The sequence below is a fragment of the Hylobates moloch genome, unplaced genomic scaffold, assembly GCF_009828535.3.
Source record: "Hylobates moloch isolate HMO894 unplaced genomic scaffold, HMol_V3 SCAFFOLD_14, whole genome shotgun sequence".
NCBI classification, from domain to species: domain Eukaryota; kingdom Metazoa; phylum Chordata; class Mammalia; order Primates; family Hylobatidae; genus Hylobates; species Hylobates moloch.
The window spans coordinates 7783476-7810491 of NW_026652289.1; the positions used below are offsets into that span (position 1 = coordinate 7783476).

A 27016-nucleotide genomic window follows, 5' to 3' on the forward strand; every position below is an offset into this window, starting at 1 on the left:
CCTCCCAAAGTGCTGGGATTACAGGCGTGAGCCACCGCGCCTTGCCCGCGCACTGATTTTTAAGTGAGAATGTGGGTGTTTAAATGTTGGTAGACATCCAATGCTAGCTGGTCAAGTTGAAAATGGATGTGCCCTGTAACTCAGAAATCCCATATCTAGGTACTCAGCCAAGGCCAGCGTGTCCCCAAGTTTCATGTGAAAATGTAGATTCTGGTTCAGCAGGTCTGGGTGGGGCCTGACAGTCAGCAGTTCTAATTAGCTCGCAGGTGATGCTGATGCTGCCCTGTTGGAGGACCATGCTTGGAGTAGTGAGGCCCAGGGAAGATGATCTGAACCTTGGCTGCTCATTACAGTCACCTGGGGGAGCTCTTCTCAACTGTGATGCCCAACTGCCCTCCAGCCTAATTGAAACAGACTCTCCCAGGGGAGACCAGGCATCACTAGTTTTTCAGTCTCCCCAGATGATTCCAAAAAGGACCCCAGGCCCTGGACCAATGTGGACTCATTCACGCGTATGCATGGAGATGGACAGGGGACATTCACTAAATAAATTGAGACTATCACGTGGGGGAGGCCTAAGAGCTGCTTAATGATTGAGTATATCTTTGTGAATTAACTTGGATACATCTTGAAATTATAACATTGAATGCTAATAGCAAATCATATATCGTTTATGTTAACTTTAAATACACAAAACAATATATGTAGTTTAAGTGGTAAAAATATTAAAATATGTATAGGAATGATACATGTACTAACTTCAGGATAGGTGTTTGCAGTAGGAGAATGGAATGGGAAGGGTAGATTCTACTGGACCTGCAATAATTTCTTTCTTGTATGTAGCTGAAAGGAAGAAAGGGAGGGAGAAGCGAAGGAAGGAAGAGGGAAGGAGGGAGAGGAAGAGAACTCTGGGCGTATGACTGGCTGGCTGTTTCTCACTATTATTATGGTTTACCTCTGTAAACCTAAAAATGTGTTGCAGCAGCATACTACATGCTCCATTCTTGAGTAGCCTAAAATATTAGTGGGACCAAACAAACAAGGATCTGAAAGTATTAGCTAAAATGTGACTCCCACACCTGACTTTCATTCAAGAGGATTTGAAACATCCTGGCATGCCTGACCCCCAAGGGCTCGTCCGGGGAGCTGAGATCAGTGCTCTTAGTTTACAGGTGGGACAGACACAGAAAGGAGACATAGCTGCCCACAGCAAGGTCCAGAAAGTGGAGAAATGCTGGGATTAGAACTCAGGACTGCAACTCTCTGCCCATGTGTCTCTCAGGGCTCGGGGCCCAAGGGAGCAGCCGCCCCATTTACCACACTCTAAAGATCCTACCACTGAGGGTGTTTACCACAGGACATCCCGGCTGGCGTTTCTGTTGGAGATCACCTGCTCCTTCTCCCCAGGGCCCTGCTCTGCCTGTCCCATAGGTGGCAGTGAAGTGTGACGACGTAGCCTGCATCCCTTGGGGTATTTGTGCTCGCCATGGCCAGCTGTGGAATGCAAAAACCACTCACCAACCCCACTCCTGCAGGTGCTGGTTAATTGCAAAACCAAACACCCTGCAGGAAAAGTCTGGAACTGACAGCTCTCTGTGAGGAACGCTGGCTCATAGGAGGGGCTGGAGTCTTGGTGTATCTATATTTCATTTCCGATTCTGTGGTCAGTATTTTTCAGTATTTTGCATAAATACTGTTATTATTATTTCTGTTGTTGTTGTGATCCGTAATTAGCACCTTCCTGATATGTGTTGCTTACTCTTATTTCCATATAAATATACCAGTAGTTTTCTAAGGAAAGGAAGTTTCCTCTTCTTCTTACTCATTTTAAAATGAATAAATAAAATGGAACATAAATGAGAAAAAAGAATTTTTAAAATCTTATGCCTACAGGAAACTTTAGATTGAGAAAAAAGAGGGCATGTGATGTGACTAATCCCAAGATTCCAGAACTATTCACTTTAAAGACAATGATCTATGGATGTGAGGCAGCTTTTGTCTTTCCCCCAAGATGTTCTCCTGGGTAACCAGGGAGGCTGGCTGGAGGCTGTGCTTGTGGAAGGCAGCTGGTCAGAAATCCCGCGTGGATGGGGATCTGCCCCAAGATGCAGACACCTGGCTTCAGGAATTGACTGAGTGTGTTCCCACCCCTTTCAGATCCTACGCTATGGAGTACAGACCATGTGCGGCAGTGGCTGGAGTGGGCGGTGAAAGAATATGGCCTTCCAGACGTCAACATCTTGTTATTCCAGAACATCGACGGGAAGGAGCTGTGCAAGATGACCAAGGACGACTTCCAGAGGCTCACCCCCAGCTACAACGCTGACATCCTTCTCTCACATCTCCACTACCTCAGAGAGAGTAAGCTCCCCTTCCTCCAAGGACAGATGGCTGTGGCTATGGTTCTTATGACCTGAGCTTCAGAGGGTTCAAACAGGTGTGTCGACAGCATCCTCCTGCCCTCGCCCAGTTCCCACTGGGGATCCGAGGGAACCACACGCTTGGTATGTGATGCCTTAGGGAAACAACACCCTGGCCACATCACCTGATGAGAAGTAGTCAGCGCTCTCAGAAGCCAAAATTCACTTCCACACTCAGCTGCCTCCTCCAGGGTCCTGCGACCAAGAAGATGGAATGTCAAAGGGAAAGGAAGCGTTAACTGGTCACACATTGGTTAACTCTCCATGATACCCCAAATCGAAATACAGTCATTAAGGCTCCTCTTTCTTAGGAATTAGGGGGATTATTCTCCCTAAAGCTACGTGAAGCCCCACTTTATATTCTAACCTGAGCACAGATCAAGGGAAGTTTTCACTTTGTGTCATGTGATTCGGCTTAACCTGACAGAAAGGGATGGCATGTTGGCATGAATCCAGAATGTTTGCTGCATGCTTTAATTTCTACAACGTCCAGCATGGTGAGAAGGAAGTAGTGTGACAGACAGGGAGCTGGAGTACATTCTCCTCCATTGCTTTGCCTGGCATCCCAACCACTTCTTCCCTGAATTAAAGATGGGCCCCCATGTAGGTTTTAACATGCTAACAAGTAGCAGGTTGATGGAAATGGTTATAAGCTGCCCGTGATGTTAGTGTGGGAGTGGGGGAACGGTTTTCTTTCTTTCTTTTTCTTTTTTTTGTAAGAAAGGTAATTCTCTCTCTCTCTCTCTCTTTTTTTTCATTTTGATGTCGCTTTTTGTTTTGTTTTGTAGCTCCTCTTCCACATTTGACTTCAGATGATGTTGATAAAGCCTTACAAAACTCTCCACGGTTAATGCATGCTAGAAACACAGGTAATGCTGGCCCCGCCCCTGCCTCCCAGCAAGAGCATAGGGTCTTACGTACAGGTTGCATGCTTTCATGGGAAACCAGACAGAACGCACGTAGATGATTCAGAATACTTTCCGATACTTAGGAGGTACCACAGCCTAAAGGAAGGTGAAGCCCTTTGGTTTTCTGAGTGCTTCCCAAGCACCCCACTTTGATTATCAAAGGGTTCCTTTTTAACCAGGAGACGTGCAGAATTTGCCTTTAGCCATAACTTTAGTTCACATTTGCCGGATTACAATCTTCTTCTGGTCATCCCAATATATTCGCTGTGCTGACTCTGTAGACACTAAAAGCATGTTCGATATAAAAGAGCCCTTAGCAGCCTCCTTTAATTTTTTTCATTTTTATTCTTAAAGAAATATTTGCTAGGATAAGTTGGAATTTTCTTTTTCCTTTCCCATAAACTTTTAGGCTATTTGATTTGTTTTCCTACAGACTTTGTATGTTTGCAAAAGGCAGGAGGGAATTTCTGTAACATTTTGAGAGCTTTTGTTCGGAGGAAACCTCTGCTATAATTTTGGAGAATATGAAATTAGTCACTAACCAAATGCCTGTTTTCTATCTCTAACCATTGACTCTACATTTGACTTATTTATGTATTTATTTTGCCTGAGCCTAAGTAGGGTTTAACACCATGCCTCATCCTGGCTAACCTTCCTCCCTCGCCCCCCGCTCACAGCAGAGGCTGGGTTTTCTGTGGATGAATGTGTTCCTGGTTCACGTCCATCTGCTCCTTCCTGATGGAGAGAGTTCCGGAAGCATGGCCACCGGCTGCTCACCCCACTCTGCTAGCTGCAGGGACCCTCCACAATCACTTGGGCTAGGGAGGGAGACAGGAAGTGCCAGGAAGCCTTGCAAGTCAGCCAGTTAACTCACGATCAGCCCTCACATAGAAATACAGCCATTTTCCCAATATCTACCATTTTATTTTAAAATATAAAATGTGAGTGAGTCCCGGTTTGAGTAGTACAATGAAATTGCTCATTTATCATGGTCTTCTATATCCAACACATTGTCTTTTTAATCTGAAGTTTTAAAAAACCTGCTTCGAGTTGGTAGTACACTTTTTCAATAATTTTGGTTGCACACATCAGCCTGTTAGTGACCTTGTGGCCAGAAATAACAGATAACTTAGAGGAAGTTACTTCCCCTTCTTAGGAAACACCTTTGAGCTATGCACATTTTCTGATAATTTCACATTTATTTAGGAATTCTTTAACTATTGAGTGAAAGTTTCAAAAAAAGCTCCAAATGTATTAATTTTGCTATTGTTAAACACAGAAGCAACCAATGAACAGGACAACAAATTCCAAATGGACTGAACTGTGAAAGGGAATTTTCTTAGCTGACAACATGAGTTTTGGTCAAAAGAGAGAAAGGGAAAACTCATTCGAATAGAGATGTGAATTAATTATTAATAAAATCCATATACTCTTAGGCTAAATACTTATAATTGCTTGATACTACTTTCCAAGAGCTCTGTAAAATATATTATGGGTTTTTATACAAGTTGAAAAATAAAACATGTACCATATGATTTTTTAATAAAATGAGATTGCCCAGTGGGAAGTGGGATTGAGGGGGACACAGATAGGGCTTCATTAAGAAGCTATAAAATCAAAACACAAAACGCTTTATAGCAAATGGGGCACAGGAGTACACCAAGCCTCCAAGTTTCACTTCCATCTTGAGAATCTGACGCGTGCACCTGTCCGTTTCTCCGGAGCTCTGTTAAGGCAGGTTTGAGGAAGTCTCTTCCCTTTGTTGTCATAGGGAAAAGTAGATTTGGCGCTGATGTTGACATCGACAACCACAACAAAAGACCTTCACATGTTTGTCTTTCCTTTTGTCTGCAGGGGGTGCAGCTTTTATTTTCCCAAATACTTCAGTATATCCTGAAGCTACGCAAAGAATTACAACTAGGCCAGGTACGAAAACACCCCTGTGTGATCTCTTCATTGAGAGACATCCCAGATGTCCTGCTGAGATCCGTGCCCTAAGTCACGCGATACAAAGAGAGCTGGTCCCGGAGCTGAAGCCAGTCCCAGACAGTCTTATTCTGCCTCTGTTGATTTGGAGACTAAATCCACTCAAACCATTTCATTCAAAGACCACACTAAAGGAATTAAGAGCAGATTAACCCTTTAACTAGCTCTTCAGAAAGACAGATGGGCAAAGAAGGCATCCTGGATGCCTGGCAGTTAGGAATAGGCCCACTTTTGAACTAACAGAAGGATCCGTCCCTCCTCGGGGGAAGAGCACAAAACAAGGACACTCCCCAGATTCACAGTGACCCATTATCAGTATGTCACAAGAAGCCGGTCTTGCAGAGCAGAAGCATGCAATCAGTAGTATTTACATCTGAATCTTACTGCCTGTCTTCCAGATGATTTAATTAGGTAATTAATTTACATTCCATTCATGCAAAAATAAACATCTATCAAGTGCCCATTAGTGCCAAGCATGATGTTAGACTCTGGAAGTATAAAGATGAACCAGGCTTCAGTAAGCTTCCTGTCTTCAGAAAGTTCACTTCTTCATTTAGCTTGGCTTGTTCATTTGCTGAGTGCCTCCTCTGTGCCAGCCACGGATGGTATGACGGTGAACAAGCCGAAAAGTTTTGCCTCCAGTTCTAGATGTTTCAGTAGAGTGACCTAGAGCCAGAGAGACAGATATGTACACATAAATATTTTCCCTAATGTGATAGATTTTATGGTAGAGGCACCACTTCTAGCAATACAGGCTGTAGGAGCAGGGGTGGGGAGGAACCCAATCCCCCATGAAAGGCATAAAGATGCTTTCCAGAGGAATGGCCACATGGCAAAGGGGAATTAGATGTTTGCCAGACGAATAATGAGCAGGGAGAGAGGGCATTTCCCAGAAGGGTATAGCTTGCCTTAAGCATTTGTCCCCTCCCTGGGACTTACATCAGCCCGATAAGCTAGGTATCATTGTACCAGCCTCACAGATGATGACGTCGTGTTCAGGGTGGTGGGATGGTTTCTCCATATTCATACATGCTTCCAGAATTCATGTTGAACTCAGGCGACTCCTCTTTCACCTCGGTCACATATCCGGAATACACAAGTCTCAGTTTGCACTGGTTCGAGATCTAGGCTTGGCAACTACTCTTTCTTTCTAATGAGAAAGACTGGGGGCCCAGGGAGCTAAAGAGAATGAATGAGGAAGCTTCTCGGGCTGTTTAAATACTGACACTGCCCTGGTTACTGCCTAGTGACTTCAGGCTGGCAACTTTCTCTTCTCTAACATCAGAGAAAAAGTTTGCTCTCTTGCTCCTGGGAAGCATGGTGGAAAGGCTTAGCTAAGAGGTACTAAGAGGTAGTAAGTCATCTCTGTCATGTAAGAGATTTCACAGGCCATTGAAACATGGGCAAGACCCAGTGCCTAGAGTCTACAAGACTGGTCCTAAAGAAATCCACCACGTGTATTGCAAGTGGAAAATAGAAATTCATGTTTGACTCAAGTTCTAGAGATTTTGTAATTCTGTGAGCATTTAAAAAATATTTCCATATATACTTAAAAAATAAAAACTATTTCTAAAACATTTGGCTGGGGTTTTAAAAAAATTTTTACTTTTTAATTTTGTATTTGTTTGTTTATGTTAAGACATCTCATAGGTGCCTCTGACTGAGTTGCAAAGCCAGGGGTTGTGAGCTAGTGTTATAAACTGTGTTAAAAGATCACAACACTGGCCAGATTCATTGGCACAATCTCTCTGTCAGACAAGCCAGCTGACTGACGCTACCTGGTTAAGACAGTGGGTCCTGTAGCTGCTTTGTTTTCACATTTTAGGATATGGTGGATTTGGATGGTATGGCCTATCCAGGTGGATGGAGAAGAGGGTGACTGTGAGGATGTTGGTTGGGACTCCCTCTCTGCCCAACTCAGGGAAGGCAAGGGTGGCAAACTCAGACACCTCCCATGCCTCTCTGGTGGTGCTCTTCCATGGGCCCATGATTTGAGCGTGACCTGGGAAAGAGCACACTTCCACAGCTCCACTACTAGTCAAGTATGTTTTTGCGACTCAGTTTGTACCTGAAATAACCTGTTTTGACCACTGCTACTGTGATTATGAGAACCAATACAAATATTGGTATCTGACCTGTAAAGAATTTAAAGCAGACTGAACAAGCCAGAGGACTGTTTACTGTAGGCCCTATTCAGGGACTTGACCTTGGAGATAAGAACTAGTTATACACCTCGGGTCATCCATTGCTAAGCGATCAATCTTAAAGGACTGGTCCTGTGGAGATAAAAGCTGTGAACCTGCAACTGGAGAATGAACGTCGTGATGGCTGAGGGGGAAGAGCTTTTGCATCACTAACTTTCAGAGCTGCACGAGTCCCAGAGGGAGGTCACTGGGAATCTGACGATATCCCTGTGGTCAGTGGGTACCTGACTACTTTCAGAAAGGTGATTGTTGACTGTTTCTTTGAAGGTCCTTGGGGATACAGACCCAAATCCCTGTCTCCTCCACTCTCGGTTTGCTGTGCCGTGATCTTCATTTCCATACCCTTTGTCTAATCCCACATCCGAGGGAACCAAACTCTGGTCAGTGTTATTGTGCTGACCATGAAGCAAGCCAGGCTCCTAGGTAACAACTCTACTTACCAGAATCTGTCTCTTCTCTGCATGGTGGCCGTTTCATTATAGAGTCCCTGATAGAGGAGACAGTGATGTTCAGGGTTTACTGGTTAGATTAGACAGCATTCTGCACCCTTTCTGCAGAGACTTCTTCTACACATGTGTGTTGTCCTGCTGCATCCACCTTCCCAGCACTTCCTCACCACCCTTTCCTCCTTCCCTTCCCACTGTGAGTCACCCATCCCTGGGTTACTGCCCCAACCTACCTTTTTTTTTTCTTTTTTTTTTTCTTTTATGTTCTCTTCTCTTCTTTTCTTTCTTTCTTTTTTTTTTTGAGATGGAGTCTCACTCTGTTGCCAGGCTGAAGTGCAGTGGTGCAATCTCGGCTCACCACAGCCTCTGCCTCCTGAGTTCAAGCGATTCTTCTGTCTCAGCCTCCTGAGTAGCTGGGGCTACAGGCGCATGCCACCATGCCCAGCTAATTTTTGTATTTTTAGTAGAGACGGGGTTTCACCATGTTGGCCAGGATGGTCTTATCTCTTGACCTCGTAATCCGCCCACCTCTGCCTCCCAAAGTGCTGGGATTACAGGCGTGAGCCACCATGCCCGGCTCCCAATCTACCTTTTCTTCTGTTCATGGCCCACCTTCCCAAGTGGATCATTTATTCCAGAGCCCCCTGACTGCTTCCCTGTCAGCTCAGTCTCACCGCTGCTATGTCAGTTCAGTCTCCCTGCACAATTGGCCGAGGCTGTTCACTGTCCTCACAGGGGACCACATGTGAACATGCCCTGCCACCACCACCACCTGCCATTTGTCCAAACCTCATTCCTTTTCCTTGCATGCCCATACCTAGTATTTTCCCACATTTTGCTGATTCAAGATTTACCTTCTTTCACGACCCCTTTGTTGAATTAGCATTGAGACGGTCTTCTCTACTCTCATAAAGTATCAACCCATGGGCATATCATTTTACATTCTGTGGTTTTATGATTTTTTAATATATATATATTTTATTATACTTTATTTTATGATGTTTCACGTGTTTCTCACGTTGTTGCAGTTACTACGACCAGAATCCCTTTCTGTACCTCCTCTACAAACACCCTTCTTTTTTGCTGATTCCACTTCTTTTGGAGCCATAGCCCTTTGAGGTCTCAGGGGAAAAAAGTGGCAAAAACATATCCACAGAACCTTGCAAGCCCCTATTAACTACATAGCGCGCCACCCTGCCTGTCCTCTTAGGAGCAGGTCATGCAAAAGCTCAGTTCTATCCCAAGGATGATGTTCTGCAACCCCATCCTTTCCTCTTCTATCCCCATGACAACCCATATATTATGATCTGCCTCTGGGGTGTTATCAAAAGAGATTAGAGAGTTAAGCCTGCAAATGCAGCCTTCGCTTCTACTTTGAAGCTGCTGCTCTTCAGGGGTTTCTTGGAATCTTAAATTATTCCTCCACTGGAGCTCACAGCCTAGTGCTTTTCAGCACAGCTAGGCGCAGTGAGACAATGCAACTACTGCATAGCACCTCTCAGTTAGGTGTTATGTAAAGCCTGTATCTTGGCAAATGGCTAAAACTGCATTCTTTGCTTCCCCTTAGTTCTTATATAACCACAGGGATCTGCAAACCTAGGCAAGAAGGGAATGCAAAATGTTTCCAAAACTCCATGCCTTTGATATAGAATGTTAAGAAGATCTGGAGGAAAATAGAGAGCAACTTAATTATGTTAAGGTTGACTCAAACTTGTTTTTTCATTTCACAGACATTGATAGATTAGTTCTCAGCAGCAGCTCTTGCTCTTCCTAATTTGTGTTCCCCATTAGCATCTAATTTCAAGAGCAGGCAAATCTCATCTTTTCCCATCCAGCCCAGCCAGGGAACCTCCAGAGTTGCTTTGCAGATATGGTGTGGATCCTGCAGAATGAAGATGAGCTCTTCCATCATCCACATTCTTGCGCTTTAAAAAATAAAGCGGGTAGGCAGCGGGGTGGCAGTGTGGGGGGTGTGGGGCAAGAGCTAGAGGGTTCCTCCTCAGTGAGTTTGATGAAGGGAGAATGTAAAACTTGGCTGAACTTAGCCCTCCAGGAAAGGGTAGCCAGAATGTTGTATTAATTTATTGATGTCTTCAAAGGGGTGTGGTGGAGGAGGAGTCTCATTCAGAATGAGAAGCTGATCCCAGCTCCCAGGAAATCAACACAGTTGCTGGTGTGTAGCGGTCAGCACTAGCCGAGTCCCTGTTTGTAGCTTCATGCTGTTTTTTATACTTTTGTGATGTAATGTACATCTGTGTTCACCCAAGCTGCCTATGCAATGACTTTTATAAAGCTCAGTTTTGAAACGCAGTCTTTTACAGATAAAACAGCAGAACCAGTGCCAGAAAGCAGCCTTCCCTTACATGGGCACTTCTGCCAAGCATATGAGTTCATTACCTTGAAGATCAAAGTTAAAGAGAAATGGAGAGGGTGTTGAAATGATCAGCAAAAATTTAATGTAAAATATATTCTTATTGGAAGTTCAATGCTCTATTATCAATAAAGGACAGATAGCAAAAATACATGGAGGAGTTATTTTTCAAGCAGTCAAGAGCAGAACTACTAAGGTTTTGAGATGGTGTAGCTGCCGAAGCAGTCACCCCTGGCTGTCCCCCATCTCAGTGAGCCTGAGTTGAATGTTTCCCAATGTCATATCCCACAGGGAACACTTAGTGCCCACAGCATGTGATCGGTAGCCGATAAGGAAGCATTGGACCAGAATGTCATGGAAGAAAACAAAAGCCCGCTTATCTTCCACGGCAATATGTTTATGAACATGTTAATCATTGTTCATATAAATGTCTCAAACAGTTGGCTGAAAAGTAGGCTCTGTTTAGTGTTAAGTTTCGACTTATTTTCAAGGGAGGATGGGATATGGTTATACACCCTAAGAAGGATTTTGTGAATAAAGAGTTTCAAAGTATTTTGGGAGTAGTAGTTTGGCATTTAATTTTTTTCCAAGTCACATTTCATGAGCAATAATTTTCTGTTTAAGGTAGTGTCTGACTAACCTACTGATGCTGTCTATTCGTTCCATTAGCATACTTATGCCATGGGTAAAAGCAATCCATCTAGAACTCTTTCAACCATTTTTTAGTTTGTCTTTGCACACTCTAGATAGCATTTCTGAAATCATCTGCAGGAACAGAGTTCCTGAAAAGAGCAATGGTCTAGAGCAGGCTTTCTCAGACTTCAGTGTGCACCAGAGTCACCCAGGATCTTGTCAAAATGCTGATTCTGAGGCCAAGCGCGGTGGCTCATGCCTGTAATCCCAGCACTTTAGGAGACTGAGGCGGGCGGATCACGAGATCAGGAGATCGAGACCATCCTGGCTAACACCATGAGACCCCATCTCTACTAAAAATACAAAAAATTAGCTGGGCATGGTGGCAGGCACCTGTAGTCCCAGCTACTCGGGAGGCTGAGGCAGGAGAATGGCGTGAACCCAGGAGGCGGGGCTTGCAGTGAGCCGAGATCACGCCACTGCACTCCAGCCTGGGGGACAAAGCAAGACTCCATCTCAAAAAAAAAAAAAAAAAATGCTGATTCTGATGCAGTAGGTCTGGGGTAAGATTCTGCATTTCTGGAAAGCTCCCAGGTATTGTTGATGTTGCTGGTCCACAGACCACTCTTTGAGAAACAGAGGTCTAGAACATATTTCTGTATTTCTGTATTATTTTGCTTTTTTTCATTTGGTAAATAGAAGGACTTAGTTAATGTGCTTTTCTGCTCCTAAAGTAGGTTAGATGTGGTTAGGATTGCCTTGCGAGTAGATTTTTCTTTCTGAGACAATTCGCAAATTGAAACTCTGGCTATCCAGTTTTTTTTAGACAAAATGCAACTGACTGAGAACCCATGTGCAGAGTGTTCGCAGAGACTGAAGTTGAAGCTCAGTTGTAAATTGTTAGGGGCTGCAGATTTAATTCCTATGTGTAACCCCAACACCAGAAATGTGAAAATCTGAGGAGCTGGGTGGGAAAAGATTTAGGTCCAAAAATGCAAAAATGCCAGCTGAGACAGAGGAGTAACAGCAGTTTAAAAAGAAAAATTATCTAATTCTCCAAAGCTCTGAAGGGTAGGATTTCATAGACCACACTAGTAGCAAAGATGCTTGCAGCCAAACAGACCAAATACATTAAGGAGATTCTGTGTTGACTTCCACGTTGCATATCATTTCTATTCTCTTTGGGATATGAAAATAGGAAGAGACACATCTTCTGCAACACAGTCAAGCTCTTTGAAGAATGACCCATCAAATTGCTGGTTTTAAACAAAATTAAAATATTTGTTTAAAGAGAAGCTTAAAAACAATTGCATTGTCCTACCCTCCAAGTGAAATTTTGTACACATCTCCTGGTGTCTGGCAGCAAAGTACCTGCTGAGATATTTGGCCATGGCCTTCACTTGGCCCAGAATGACACATGACATTGAACTGAGGCCAAGCAATCCAAGAAGACATAATTTTGAAACAGTTATGTAATAAGATTACATGTAGAAATAGCTTTAGATATGCACTCTTAGCAAGAGTATTATAGTAAGGTTTCTGTAATATATTTTTGAAACAAACCTGCAATGACATAGAGCTTTGATAATCATTAATAGAACTCACACTGAGGATGCAGAAGTGTAGTTATTAAATTTGCATATGAAAAGTAAATGAAGGTTTATAGGACAAGTGATACTACTTTATAGATACAAAGAAATGTTTGGCATATACTTAAGCTCAGAAGTTCATCATTAATGTGCTGTGGGAACAATACTATTTCAGTCCTGTAAGTCATTTCATGCAGGTCATTTTAGAGAAATTCTAAATTTATTTAGAACATTAGAAATGGGAGACATTTGCCTACGAAAATCACTAGATCAGATAAGACTGATTTAATATAAATTGATGAGATTATAAAGGGAAAATGAGAGTTAGCTAAGAGAGGCAGCTGGCAAATAAAAAGATAAGGCAGCGATCATTTCCTAGGAGATGCAAGAAGAAAAAGAAGTTGAATGTCATTTGATTGATTTAGGGGCAGACCTCAAACAAAAATGGGCTGGTTCATCCAAGTTGTAGACTCTGTTTTGGATGAGTCATGAAGATAATAAAGAGATGGATGTAAATCAGTCCCAGTGGAAGCAGGATGAACTAGATTGTAAGAAACTTTTATTAGGGTCTTGACTTATGATTGTAGGAAATTAGAAGAGTTGGAAAGCTCTGGGAGAATCTGTCAATGGAAGTTTTCAGACAAACGGGTGAGAATTTTAGACCACTATAATATATGAAATTTTAATTTGTAAGTAAAATTCAAATCTAGTGGGATATTTCTTTGGATTACCAGATTTTTTGCACAAAATTGATTCTAATAAATGCAAAATCAAATAAAAAACCAAAACATCTCTTATAAAGATTACATGATTGATCTTTTAGTCAATTTATTTGTCTTTACAGATTTACCATATGAGCCCCCCAGGAGATCAGCCTGGACCGGTCACGGCCACCCCACGCCCCAGTCGAAAGGTACAGTGTTGGCTCCCATGACCCTGAGTTTCATGTCACAGGCAGTGGATGACTGTTGATGGAGTATATAATAATTTCTGTGGTTAATCTGTGATTTCACAACATGTGATGGGTTTGTTCCATTGACAACAGAGTACAATTGATCTTTAACTGCAGTGATTCTTTCTCCATTTGGGTCATCAGGACTTTCATAACAAAAATAAAGGAATGATGTAGTGTATTTCAACCTTCCCAAATGCATGTGTCATGGGATGTTTGAGTACACATTAAATAATCGGTGATTTCCTGAATCTTGGCCATGCTTAAAAGTATCCCTGGCTTTACTTTATTTGACTGGTGGTTTCCCTTTATGTATTTATCTTAGACTATGATTTATTGTAATCTATTTGGTAAGCCATTCCAAATTCTTTTTTTTTTTTTAACTTTTGGAAAAAGTGGGAGGTATCCATTTTTTAAATAATTGGAAATGTCCTCTTTTTTTGTTACAGTGTTTACATTTGATTTCATCAGAAAGGAAAATTTTTCCTTACCTTAAGATGCTTCTGAGTTAGACTGTTATGTTAATAACTAAATTAACTGATAGAATGATTATACAACAACATCAAAGACTAGTGACCGAATCTGTTATAGGTAATTGCCTTTTGTATTTCTGGATTTTCAGCTGCTCAACCATCTCCTTCCACAGTGCCCAAAACTGAAGACCAGCGTCCTCAGTTAGGTAAGTTTCAGGGGCCATCTGGATAACCAGAAGAGAAGATTGAGGCTCAGCAGCACATTTCTAAAATGCTTCACTTTTTAATGGAAATTAACATGATTTTTTGCCTCTTTTCGACTGCTCCATACATAAGATAGGGCCCAAGTCATCAGCCTACTCATGCGAGGTGACTTGAGATGGTGCTAAAACACGTCCTCAACTATGCAATAAATAGGGAAAAAAGTTCTACTTGCACACAGGCTGCTTCTTTGTGATCCATTAATTTTTTTAAATTTTACTTTCCATGACTGAACAACACAGCCTGCACGGCCCTGGAGTGATGGGGCTTGGCAGATGTTTGCCCTCTTTATATCATTGGTTGGTGTGAGCCCTGAGCTACGTGTCAGGATCCTGGGGTTGAATCCAAGCCCTGCCACAAATTAGGAGTACCCTAACAAGACATCTGAGATGCCGTGTGATATCTTCTCTCATAGAGGAGGTGGAGGCAGTTGATTTGGAGTTGGGGGACATTTTCAGCTCTGAAATCTGAAAAAACAATTGAGTCAGCCATTATGTCTGAAGTCACATCATACTATGTTACAACTACGTCTAGGATTTGACTTTGTTTCTTTTTGCTGTAGATCCTTATCAGATTCTTGGACCAACAAGTAGCCGCCTTGCAAATCCAGGTGAGAAACTGCTGATGATTTTCTTCTTACAAAATTACTTTTAGCAGTGGTTATTTTGAAAAGTAAATTGGTATTGGTGAGAAATTCCTTCGACTGAACAGATTTTAGTTTTAGGTCTCACTGAATTATTTGCCTTAATGGAAAAATGGGTTGGGTTATAAATTAAGATTTCAGCTTCAACAAAGAACATTGTAACCTAATCCAAGCTGTAATAGTTTTCTAGGGCTGCTGTAACAAAGTACCACAGATTAGGTGGCTTACACAACAACAATTTATTGTCTCGCAGTTCTGGAGGCTAGAAGTCTGAAATCAGAGTGTCATGGTGGCAGGATTCGTTCCTTCTCAGGGCTGTGAGGGAGGGATCTGTCCTGGGGGCTCTCCCTGGCTTACAGATAGCCGTCATCTCCTCGTGTCTCTTCTCATCATCATCTCTCTGTGTGTGTCAGTCTCTGTGTCCAAATGTCTCTTTTGCATAAGGACATTGGTCAGGTTGGAATACCCACCCCATAACCTTACTGTAACTTGATTACCTCATGTAGGATCTTATCTCCAAAAAAAGGTCACATTCTCAGATACTACGGGTTAAGATTTCGACATAGGGAATTGAGGGGACACAATTCAACCCATTAGACAAGCAGATAAAATAACTAGTATTTTTTAAAAGAGAGCCTTAATACAACCACAAGACTTCAGATTCAGGCTCATCTTCGATGGTCTGTTTCTGAACTTCGATGCTAGAAGAAAGTGCAGATTCTTAATTAGCCCATTTGTAACCAGTGCCTTGCCAAGGTTTGTCACCTGTCCTAGTGTTTCAGTGCCAACCACATAGTTTTATTTGTTTGTATTCAGATCAGAACCAGCTGTGCTGGCACCAACTTCAGAAATTCGTAACCTATGCTGCATATTCCCAACTGCAAATTTAAATGCCAAGATGTTACAGGCATGTTGCAAGCACAAGATGGAATGTATATTTCCTAAACGTTGAGGCCAAAATAAGGTTCGAAATGGAATAATTCAGATTTAATCAGTGTACATCCCTGCAAGAGAGTCTACACATTGAAAACATGAAATGTTATCATTATTGAACATCTGTATTTTTGATGTTAAATTTTGGTTAATGTTAATGAATTCAATGAATTTTTTTTTTACACAGCTAAAAATCTAAAGAAAACAGTTAGCCTGGGGCCTAGACTAGGTGCTCAATAATTATTTGTTGCATACATGAATGCCAAGGATAATGAGATATAGTCCTTTAGCTCAGGGAGCTTTCGGTTCATGGAGAGATGGACACAGGTAGTTACAACATTGTCCCAAACACGGAGCCCCGGCCCTTTTTGCTCATGCTGGCTTTCATCTAGTAGCCCAGGCTCCTGAGGCTGTGGTCTCTTCTCAGCCTTCTGCTCAGCTTTTCATTTGCAACTCTGCCATATAACCATTCAAATACAAATAATGACTATGTTTTGAGATGATTATTATCAGTCATGCTTCAGGAAGACTGATCTGGCAGCAATGTTCAGGATAGATTAGAAAAAAGAAAATGACGGAAGCTGAAACACTCTGGGAATGTTAATACAATCATGTGAAATAACAATCAAACAGCTCCCACCCCGCAGAACGCCCCCCCATAGAATGTCTGTGGTCCCTTCTGTGCCTCATGACAGCCCTGGGAGGTTACTATCTCCATCCTACAGAAGAGGAATTAGAAGTCCAGAGAAGTTAAGTAACTTTTCCTGTGTCACACAGCCAATGATAAGGGAGGTCAGATTTGAAACCTGACTGTCTCCAAAGTCTACTTTTGTTTTCTTGCCCTACTCTGCCACTGACTAAGTATGAAGGGAAGAGGAGGTCTTACAAAATGCGGACTGTGAGAATAGAAAGCAAGGATTTCCTTTCAGAGTCATAACTGCTTAGGTGCGGGCGATGAATCTGAGGTCAGGAAGGAAGAGGAGGAAAGAGTCAAGCTGCACCAAAGAAGACCAAACTGGCCTTTGCACTCACACATTGGCCAAATGAAACATATATGTCCATGACCACGTTGTCACAGCCCAAAGGTACTGCTTGGCTTGTTTGTAGAATAGGGCCAGAGTCACTTGCTCCTAAGCAGAGTGCCAGCTTTCACAAGGGAACACTGCATATGCCCTGGGCGCAGCAGCCTGGGGATGCCCTTTATAGATAGAGGGACCTGAGCTCAGAGCAAGGAGACCGGAAACTCATCACAGGCCTGGGGAAACAGGACTGTGCTTCATACCATTAAGACTATTCTTAATGGGCCTGGAGAAAATGGCAACATCCCACCTTTGATTTGCAGCCAAGTGACTTTAAGATAAAGATTTATTTCATTTAGTTTCTGATGAATTTGACTTTCTCTCCATCTATCTTTAGGTTTGTGTCTGTTGTACTCATGTGAACTCTTCCCCTGAAACCAGAATGTCTTTTATCTTTGTATTAATGAGAATGCGTCTTCCTGTTTGATTCTATTTTTCTATTCTCTGATAAATAAATCCTTCATCACTTAAAAATTGCTGTCTTTGCTATTCATACAATACAAATTCCTTTTCATCATTTTAAGTGGAAAGATTGCATCATATAGTATGAATGCACAGGATGATGTCAGCATCCCAACATCTCTATCCCAAATATTCATTTGATGTGTGCTTTGGACATCACTTCTCCTGCTGAGAACAGTGTGTCCCTGCATTCTGGTATCATGGATCGGTTATAAGTAACACAGCTCTCCTTTACATCCCATCAGAGCAGCTGAGAATCTATCTAACATGGTTCCCCTAATGAAAGAGCTTTGTTGGGTTATGTTCAGAGGCTTCCTTGATGCTAACTGGATACTCTTGAATGGTGCACATGAAAATACATCCTGCCTCTTGCAGAACGACACACCGGGCTAGGGATGTTTTGCCATTTGTTAGGAGGTGGGAGTGTGCGGTCTTCCAGTGGGAGCCCCCCAGGGAGGGGACAACATGGAAGGGACCTGAGGTGGCTACAGAGGTGTGCATAAACCAGGCCTGAAAGCAAGTTTGCGCAGTGATTAAGCATGGCAGCCTAGAGTCTGGATTTCAACCCTTCCTGATGCTGAGCAAAATAAGTCAGTCTACCTCTGTAAGTTCCAATTTCCTCACTTCTCCAATGGACTAATCACATGATTCCTGTGGGGATTAAATAAACCAACACATGTAAAGCGTTTAGAATGGCGCATAGCACACAGTAAGCTTTCAGAGGATGTCAGTCAGCCCGAGAATAGCACTGTTTCAAGCTTCTTCATGGTTCAATAGGCCAATTTAACAGTATTTCTTTCTTTAGGCATTTCCTGGCTATAGGAGAGGAGTGTTATCTTTCCTTAAACTCTGATTTTCAGCCCAAATAAATGATGACAAGACCATTCATGTACTGAGTTCATCCTTACCATGATCTTGCAAGATAGTACTATTACCATCACCCCCACTTTACAGATGAGGATACTGAGGCAGAGAGAGCTGGGAGAGTTGTCAAACATCCCACAAAGGGCAGAGGCAGGATTCAACTGAGGCAGTGGCAACTCCAAAGTTGGTGCTCCCTACCATCATGCTTTCCTGCCCCTCCAGTAAGTGGTGCCTGAGCCTCTCACTGGGCCTCAGGGCAGAGACTTCCATTCAGGACACACCTGCTGCCTTGCAGAGGGTCCAGGCCATGCATGTGGATCTTCTGCACCACCCCTGGCTTCTAGAGAAAGTGGCCCCAAACCACTGCCACCCTGATACTGGCAGGGCCCCTCATGGCTGTATTTACTGCCCTTGTTCATCAGCTGGCGGCTGCAGGGCTTTGCACCAGGACGCTGTTTCCACCAGACTCACAGCTGCTGAGTCACTCTGCAGCTCTCTGCTTTGCTCTGTGGTTTGTAAACCGTTTAGGTTTTTTTTTTTTTTTTTTTTTTTTGCCCTTTTTTGCTCAGTCCGTACCCCTTTGCTACCCTGTTTCTCTCCCTTTCTTTTAACAGTATTAGGAGATTACTTTCCTCTGTAAAATTAAAGGAGTGCCTTCTGTCTTCTTAAAAGCCACAGCCACTCCCTTTCACCCACAGGGTTCTCTGTAGGTGGGCAATGCTGCTTGCCACTGTTTTTTACCCCCAAATCTGTTTTATTTTGGTAATTACCCTAAGAAAAAACTAGTTCTTCCTTACTGACATTGCAAGGATGTTATTAAGATAGAGTAAAAAAAAAAAAAATAGATCTGAAGGGTTTACCCAAGAAAGATGAGTCCTAAGGTAGAGGTGGTGATGCTACTCAGTGAGGGCTCTTGTCTTTCAAGAGCTTCTCTTTGTAAATCCTGGTTTGGCCCATGAGTGACCCAAGCCACTTTTAGGCTTTCCTAAATCCTAAGCATTCTTGTTTTGAAATCTCTATTCTATATTCTAAAATGCACCTCATCACACATTAAATGTTATTGTTTTGGAAGTAAAATAAGAATTTAAAAATTGCTTTTAAAATTTTATGACTGAGAATAACTCATTTGCCATTGACAGTTTTTTAACAACCATTGTTCATTTTTGAGAATTCTTGCAGTGAGAAATTTTGTTCTACACACTGCAAAATGCAGTGAATTTTGTTACAAATATTCAATTTAACAATTAATGAGTTTGACATAATGTTACTCTTTCAACCATTTACTTAAACATTCATTGATTTTGCATTTCCAGGTTTCTTTCAAGGTTTGAAAGCCGATGAATTTTGCTGACAGATCTCTTATTTCTATAGACCCTCCCTTGAAATTCTCACAGTCCTGAGCCCTGTGTCTTCATGGCTAATGGGTAAAATAGTCAAGTGAGAAATTAGCTCATCCATCCTTTGGGCACAGAGTTTTCTGCCACAAATTTAGGTCCCCTGCTTTCTAACTCTTCAGAAATAGGAGAGACATGAGATCACTTTTGTCCACTGATTCTGTCCTACACACGTTTATAAGAGAAGTGGGTGAGGGACAAATTGCTAAGAGGCAATGCCAAGGTTTGAGTAGATTCCAAGTGTGATTTCGGCAGGTCTGTGGAGTTGCTTTCTCTGTGGGAGAAAGTTGACGCTGAATATTTATTTTCAAACAACCGTATGTGTTTATATGGAAGCATCTGTTAGACTGTTAAAAAATCCATGCCTTTTCCTATTCCCAGGTCATATATGGAATTTTTTTCAAGTTGTAATTTTTTGGTTACAATATATATACTAAGACCATATGGCTTTCTCATACCATTCTTTGTATTTTCTAAACACATATTAATAAAATGTTGGAGGCAACAAAACTTGATTGGGAACAGTTTGTATGTGTGGTTCTGAAAAAGCAAAGGCTTCCACTGCAATGAGCTACAAGCTGTTAATACATTTCAAATGTGTTGCTAGACTGAAAATGAGCACTTTCCAGAATAGATTCAGAAAAAGCTGACCTTTCTTACAGTGCTATTGTATGGATAAATTCACAAAAATATCCATTTCCATGTAGCCAACATGCAAAGAAGTATTTATGAGTTGGGTGGTATATACAGGAGGCTAGCGAGGATTTAGAAGAAAATGAACTTAAAATTGATTTTTACATTATATGAATTCCCTGAGTAGATGTCAGTTAAAGTTACTTTAATCATTTTATCACATCGATTGATATTACTTACAATATAATAAAAGGTAATCTTTTGGTAATAAGTCTAAGGCAGTGCCATAACTGGAATTTGGGAGGAAAGACCCACCTCCCATCCATTCTTAAGCTTCTGAAATATGTTCAGCACAGCTTAGCTTCTCTCGGTACTGATACTGCTGTCAATATTTACATGCTGCTGTCTTCTAGGGAGCCATAAATTATCTTCAAGTATTGTAACATAGCAGCTAGAATGATGTGCCTAGATTTTTCTTTGAATTTCATAAAACAAAGCCGTATCTATACGCTCTCAGTGAAATCAAGAAAATTCTGACTTTGTCCACCCAGCTAAATGTGATCTCTTTGACAAAGGAAGAGTCTCATTCAGCTTCCCAAGGGGACTTGCAGTCCCTCATTGTTGGGGTTTTTCTTCTGGAAATGCCGCTTAACACAATTGGCATTGCAGGGCACAGGCAACGCATTGGTTTCCGTTACGATGCACTTGCCCAAATACTGGAACTGGGTAATCTGGTTTGAAAAAGAGCCAGCTTTTTTTTTTTTTCTAAACTTCCTCATTTTGAGCGGGTTAATTCTGTTCTAGGAAAAGTTTTGACAGAATTGCTTTCTGAGCGCCAGCAAAATGTTATGTTAGAAATAATGGTGTTTACTTCCATTCTCGATTTTTTTCCATAAACTTTTAGAAGTTCATTTCCTAAATCTAACTTTTATTATCTTACTTGACCTAGCCAATATAAATGGCATTAAGTCATTATTGCCATCCACATAACAGTTCTTTGTGCTTCACAAAATAGGAAAAAAAAATATATAGCTCTTTCATCCCCTAAACACCAGGTCGATCTGGCTGTTCTTTTAAGGAAGTCAGAAATGGATGGAACCAGCCTGAACTTTGCCCCATATGAATTCCCTGCATTCCATCTAGGTCTTGAATCTGTTAGATCATCGTCCTAGGTCGGGTTCCCTTGATGCAGAGCTTGGGGTAAGCCTGCTTGTGCAGGTGACTGATTAACGGCATGTTCTCAGGAGAGAGAGAATGGGAAGTGCTGCAGGGGCAGCGCTAAGGAAGTTTCTGGCCTCCTCCAAGCCTCCTTGCAGCTGGAGGCTGTTTCAGCCCAATCCCACGGGAGCTCTGAAGCCTGAATAGCGTCATGGAGTTGGTCTTTCCTTGAGGCAAGGGGGCCGGCCCATGATACCCTGTTCAGTCCACCCAGCTGTGGGATACCTGGGCGTGGGTGAGGCGGCGGCTCTGTTCAAGGGCAGTTCTCTGGAGAAATGGGTGGCCATGGAATGAGAGCAGTCCGCACCCCTGCAGCTGAGGGATGGACGGACAGGCCTGGTGAAGGGGAATGTGGGCGGCACACCAATAGCACCTCCTTCTGTCATCACAGAGAGCCTCTTTCCCCTGGAACCTGTGCTCACTGGAGTTTTCCTTCCTCCCCTGCCCTCATTAGGCAGTGGCCAGATCCAGCTTTGGCAGTTCCTCCTGGAGCTCCTGTCCGACAGCTCCAACTCCAGCTGCATCACCTGGGAAGGCACCAACGGGGAGTTCAAGATGACGGATCCCGACGAGGTGGCCCGGCGCTGGGGAGAGCGGAAGAGCAAACCCAACATGAACTACGATAAGCTCAGCCGCGCCCTCCGTTACTACTATGACAAGAACATCATGACCAAGGTCCACGGGAAGCGCTACGCCTACAAGTTCGACTTCCACGGGATCGCCCAGGCCCTCCAGCCCCACCCCCCAGAGTCATCTCTGTACAAGTACCCCTCAGACCTCCCGTACATGGGCTCCTATCACGCCCACCCACAGAAGATGAACTTTGTGGCGCCCCACCCTCCAGCCCTCCCCGTGACATCTTCCAGTTTTTTTGCTGCCCCAAACCCATACTGGAATTCACCGACTGGGGGTATATACCCTAACACTAGGCTCCCCACCAGCCATATGCCTTCTCATCTGGGCACTTACTACTAAAGACCCGATGGAGGCCTTTGCCATCAGCGTGCATTCACCAGCCCATCACCACAAACTCTATCGGAGAACATGAATCAAAAGTGCCTCAAGAGGAATGAAAAAAGCTTTACTGGGGCTGGGGAAGGAAGCCGGGGAAGAGATCCAAAGACTCTTGGGAGGGAGATACTGAAGTCTTACTACAGAAATGAGGAGGATGCTAAAAATATCACGAATATGGACATATCATCTGTGGACTGACCTTGTAAAAGACAATGTATGTAGAAGCATGAAGTCTTAAGGACAAAGTGCCAAAGAAAGTGGTCTTAAGAAATGTATAAACTTTAGAGTAGAGTTTGGAATCCCATTAATGCAAACTGGGATGAAACTAAAGCAATAGAAACAACACAGTTTTGACCTAACATACCGTTTATAATGCCATTTTAAGGAAAACTACCTGTATTTAAAAATAGAAACATATCAAAAACAAGAGAAAAGACACGAGAGAGACTGTGGCCCATCAACAGACATTGATAAGCAACTGCATGGCATGTGCTGTTTTGGTTGAAATCAAATACATTCCGTTTGATGGACAGCTGTCAGCTTTCTCAAACTGTGAAGATGACCCAAAGTTTCCAACTCCTTTACAGTATTACCGGGACTATGAACTAAAAGGTGGGACTGAGGATGTGTATAGAGTGAGCGTGTGATTGTAGACAGAGGGGTGAAGGAGGAGGAGGAGGAGGAGGAGGCAGAGAAGGAGGAGACCAGGGCTGGGAAAGAAACTTCTCAAGCAATGAAGACTGGACTCAGGACATTTGCGGACTGTGTACAATGAGTTATGGAGACTCGAGGGTTCATGCAGTCAGTGTTATACCAAACCCAGTGTTAGGAGAAAGGACACAGCGTAATTGAGAAAGGGGAAGTAGTAGAATTCAGAAACAAAAATGCGCATCTCTTTTTTTGTTTGTCAAATGAAAATTTTAACTGGAATTGTCTGATATTTAAGAGAAACATTCAGGACCTCATCATTGTGTGGGGGCTTTGTTCTCCACAGGGTCAGGTAAGAGATGGCCTTCTTGGCTGCCACAATCAGAAATCACGCAGGCATTTTGGGTAGGCGGCCTCCAGTTTTCCTTTGAGTCGCGAACGCTGTGCGTTTGTCAGAATGAAGTATACAAGTCAATGTTTTTTTTCCCCTTTTTATATAATAATTATATAACTTATGCATTTATACACTACGAGTTGATCTCGGCCAGCCAAAGACACACGACAAAAGAGACAATCAATATAATGTGGCCTTGAATTTTAACTCTGTATGCTTAATGTTTACAATATGAAGTTATTAGTTCTTAGGATGCAGAATGTATGTAATAAAATAAGCTTGGCCTAGCATGGCAAATCAGATTTATACAGGAGTCTGCATTTGCACTTTTTTTAGTGACTAAAGTTGCTTAATGAAAACATGTGCTGAATGTTGTGGATTTTGTGTTATAATTTTACTTTGTCCAGGAACTTGTGCAAGCGAGAGCCAAGGAAATAGGATGTTTGGCACCCAAATGGCGTCAGCCTCTCCGTGTCCTTCTTGCCTCCTCTCCTGTCTTTTATTTCTAGCCCCTTTTGGAACAGAAGGACCCCAGGTTTCACATTGGAGCCTCCATATTTATGCCTGGAATGGAAAGAGGCCTATGAAGCTGGGGTTGTCATTGAGAAATTCTAGTTTGGCACCTGGTCACAAATCACCCTTAATTCTTGCTATGATTAAAATACATTTGTTGAACAGTGAACAAGCTGCTGCTCGTAAGGCAAACTGTATTATTACTGGCAAATAAAGCGTCATGGATAGCTGCAGTTTCTCACTTTACAGAAACAAGGGATAACGTCTAGATTTGCCATGGGATTTCTCTTTCCGGAGCTCTCACTAGGTAGACAGCTTTCAGAGTTACCTGGGCACTGTGGCTGGGGATTCACTAGCCCTGAGCCTGATGTTGCTGGCTATCCCTTGAAGACAATGTTTATTTCCATAATCTAGAGTCAGTTTCCCTGGGCATCTTTTCTTTGAATCACAAATGCTACCAACCTTGGTCCAGGTGAAGGCAACTCAAGAGGTGAAAATACAAGGTGACCGTGCGAAGGCGCTAGCTGAACCATCTTAGCTGAATCGGTTTCTGAATGGGCCCTTTTCGTAGCTGTTTCAGGGCCTGTTTTTTCACGTTGTAATCCTTTTGCTGTGATTATGTGAAGTTGCCAAACCTCTGTGCTGTGGATGTTTTGGCAGTGGGCTTTGAAGTCGGCAGGATACGATTACCAATGCTCCTGACACCCCGTGTCATTTGGATTAGACGGAGCCCAACCATCCATCATTTTGCAGCAGCCTGGGAAGGCCCACAAAGTGCCAGTATCTCCTTAGGGAAAATAAATAAATACAATCATGAAAGCTGGCAGTTAGGCTGACCCAAACTGTGCTAATGGAAAAGATCAGTCATTTTTATGTTGGAATGCAAAGTCAAGACACACCTACATTCTGCATAGAAATACACATCTACTTGGATAATCACTCAATTCTCTCTTCAAGACTGTCTCATGAGCAAGATCATAAAAACAAGACATGATTATCATATTCAATTTTAACAGATGTTTTCCGTTAGATCCCTCAACCCTCCACGCCCAATCCAGGTTATCAGCAAGTCTTATGAGCAACTGGGATAATTTTGGATAACATGATAATACTGAGTTCCCTTCAAATACATAATTCTTAAATTGTTTCCAAATGGCATTAACTCTCTGTTACTGTTGTAATCTAATTCCAAAGCACCCTCCAGGTCATACTCATAATTGCATGAACCTTTTCTCTCTGTTTTTCCCTGTCTCTTGGCTTGCCCTGATGTATACTCAGACTCCTGTGCAATCTTACTCCTGCTGGCAAGAGATTTGTCTTCTTTTCTTGTCTTCGATTGTCTTTTGGGCCTTGTATGCGGTAAAATCACCAAATCACAGTCAAGACTGTGTTTTTGTTCCTAGTTTGATGCCCTTATGTCCCGGCGGGGTTCACAAAGTGCTTTGTCAGGACTGCTGCAGTTAGAAGGCTCACTGCTCCTCCTAAGCCCTCTGCACAGATGTGGCACCTGCAGCCCAGGAGCAGGAGCCCGAGGAGCTGCCCTCTGACAGCAGCTGCAGCAGAGATGGCTACAGCTCAGGAGCTGGGAAGGTGATGGGGCACAGGGAAAGCACAGATGTTCTGCAGCGCCCCAGAGTGACCCATTGCCTGGAGAAAGAAAAGAAAATATTTTTTAAAAAGCTGGTTTAATTAGCCTCTCATTAATTCATTCAAATAAAGTCGTGAGGCGACTAATTAGAGAATAAAAATTACTTTGGACTATTCAAAAATACACCAAATTCTGTGCCTTCTTTTTATCTTAACCTTGGTTTAAAGAAATCTTGTTGACTCACACCTGTAATCCCAACACTTTGAAGGGCAGAGGCGGGTGGATCGCTTGAGCCCGGGAGCTCAGGACCAGCCTGGGCAACACGAGAGTACCCAGTCTCTACAAAAATAAATAAACAAATACAAAAATTAGCCGGGCATGGTGGTGCACAACTGCAGTCCCAGGAGTTCAAGGCTGCAGTGAGCTGTGATCATGCCACTAGCCTGGGTGACAGAGTGAAACCCTGATTCAAAAATAAAATAAATTTTTGACAAAGCAGCCCAGATTAATGCTATATAGAAACAACTAGATAAACTTTTCTAACTTGTAATTTTAAACTCATTTTACTGAGTAAAACATAATTATCTTCTCACAAAAAAATGTTAAATTATTATTCTGTTGAAGAAAGTCATAATATTACCTGATTATAATTTGTGCTAGAATATGTGGATTACAAACTTCTGCAGGAAGCATGTTATATGTAGAAACTTTATGGAAAAAAGAAATGGTTTTTTCATGTTCTATAGCCACATGGCATGTTTCCTAAAGAAGATAATACAGAAATAGTAGGTAGCCAGAATTTCATCCTGACATGACTTCATAAAACAATCTGGAGATGTTACAAGGTTGTGACTCATTGAATAAGCATAGCCAAACAGTACTAATTAAAAAATGGATGCTTGTCTAGAAGGGAGGTCGCAGGATTAAACCCCAGGCTGCGGCCCTTGAACTTACTTGGTCATACTTTACTCAGATGAGGATACAGAAGCTATCCTGATCTCAGCTCCAAATGCCATGGGGCTGAGATGACAATAGGTTATGTGACACATCCAGGATGCCAAAGAACAGGCTGAGGTGATGGGTTAGATCTTGAAGGTGTTAGGACCTCCATCCAGTCCTCCCCAAAACACCTGGGAGTTTGATGGAGCAGCAGCACATGTGAAAAGACTTCAGCGTTTTGGAGACGACAGCAGTGAGATGTAGAAGAGCAGCTTTTAATGAGCCATGACTAGGTCAGGTGCTGTATATACACTGCCTCATTACTCCTACCAACTGCCCCCACGGTACACTTTTAAAAAAAATGTTTCGACAGATTGAACAATTTGCCCAGCTCTCCAAGGTAAGAGGTGCAACAAATGCTTGTTCCAGGGCTAGCTAATTCCAAAAGCTT

General features: G+C 42.6%; 1 protein-coding gene across 8 annotated transcripts in view; it reads left to right on the forward strand.

Moving 5' to 3' along the window:
* Nucleotides 1-27016, forward strand: part of ERG (ETS transcription factor ERG) — a 297697-nt gene that overhangs the window by 258779 nt on the left and 11902 nt on the right. For 3 of the 8 annotated variants that reach the window (XM_058427799.1, XM_058427802.1, XM_058427800.1), the window contains 7 exons: nt 2158-2361; nt 3209-3289; nt 5183-5254; nt 13402-13470; nt 14132-14188; nt 14806-14853; nt 21924-24594. In XM_058427799.1, coding sequence (XP_058283782.1) covers nt 2158-2361; nt 3209-3289; nt 5183-5254; nt 13402-13470; nt 14132-14188; nt 14806-14853; nt 21924-22444 — 1052 coding nt within the window. In that variant the 3' untranslated portion in view covers nt 22445-24594. Of the gene's footprint in view, nt 1-2157; nt 2362-3208; nt 3290-5182; nt 5255-13401; nt 13471-14131; nt 14189-14805; nt 14854-21923; nt 25817-27016 lie in introns of those variants that run through there. The other 5 variants (XM_058427798.1, XM_032174495.2, XM_032174500.1 and 2 more) reach the window with 4 other exon arrangements.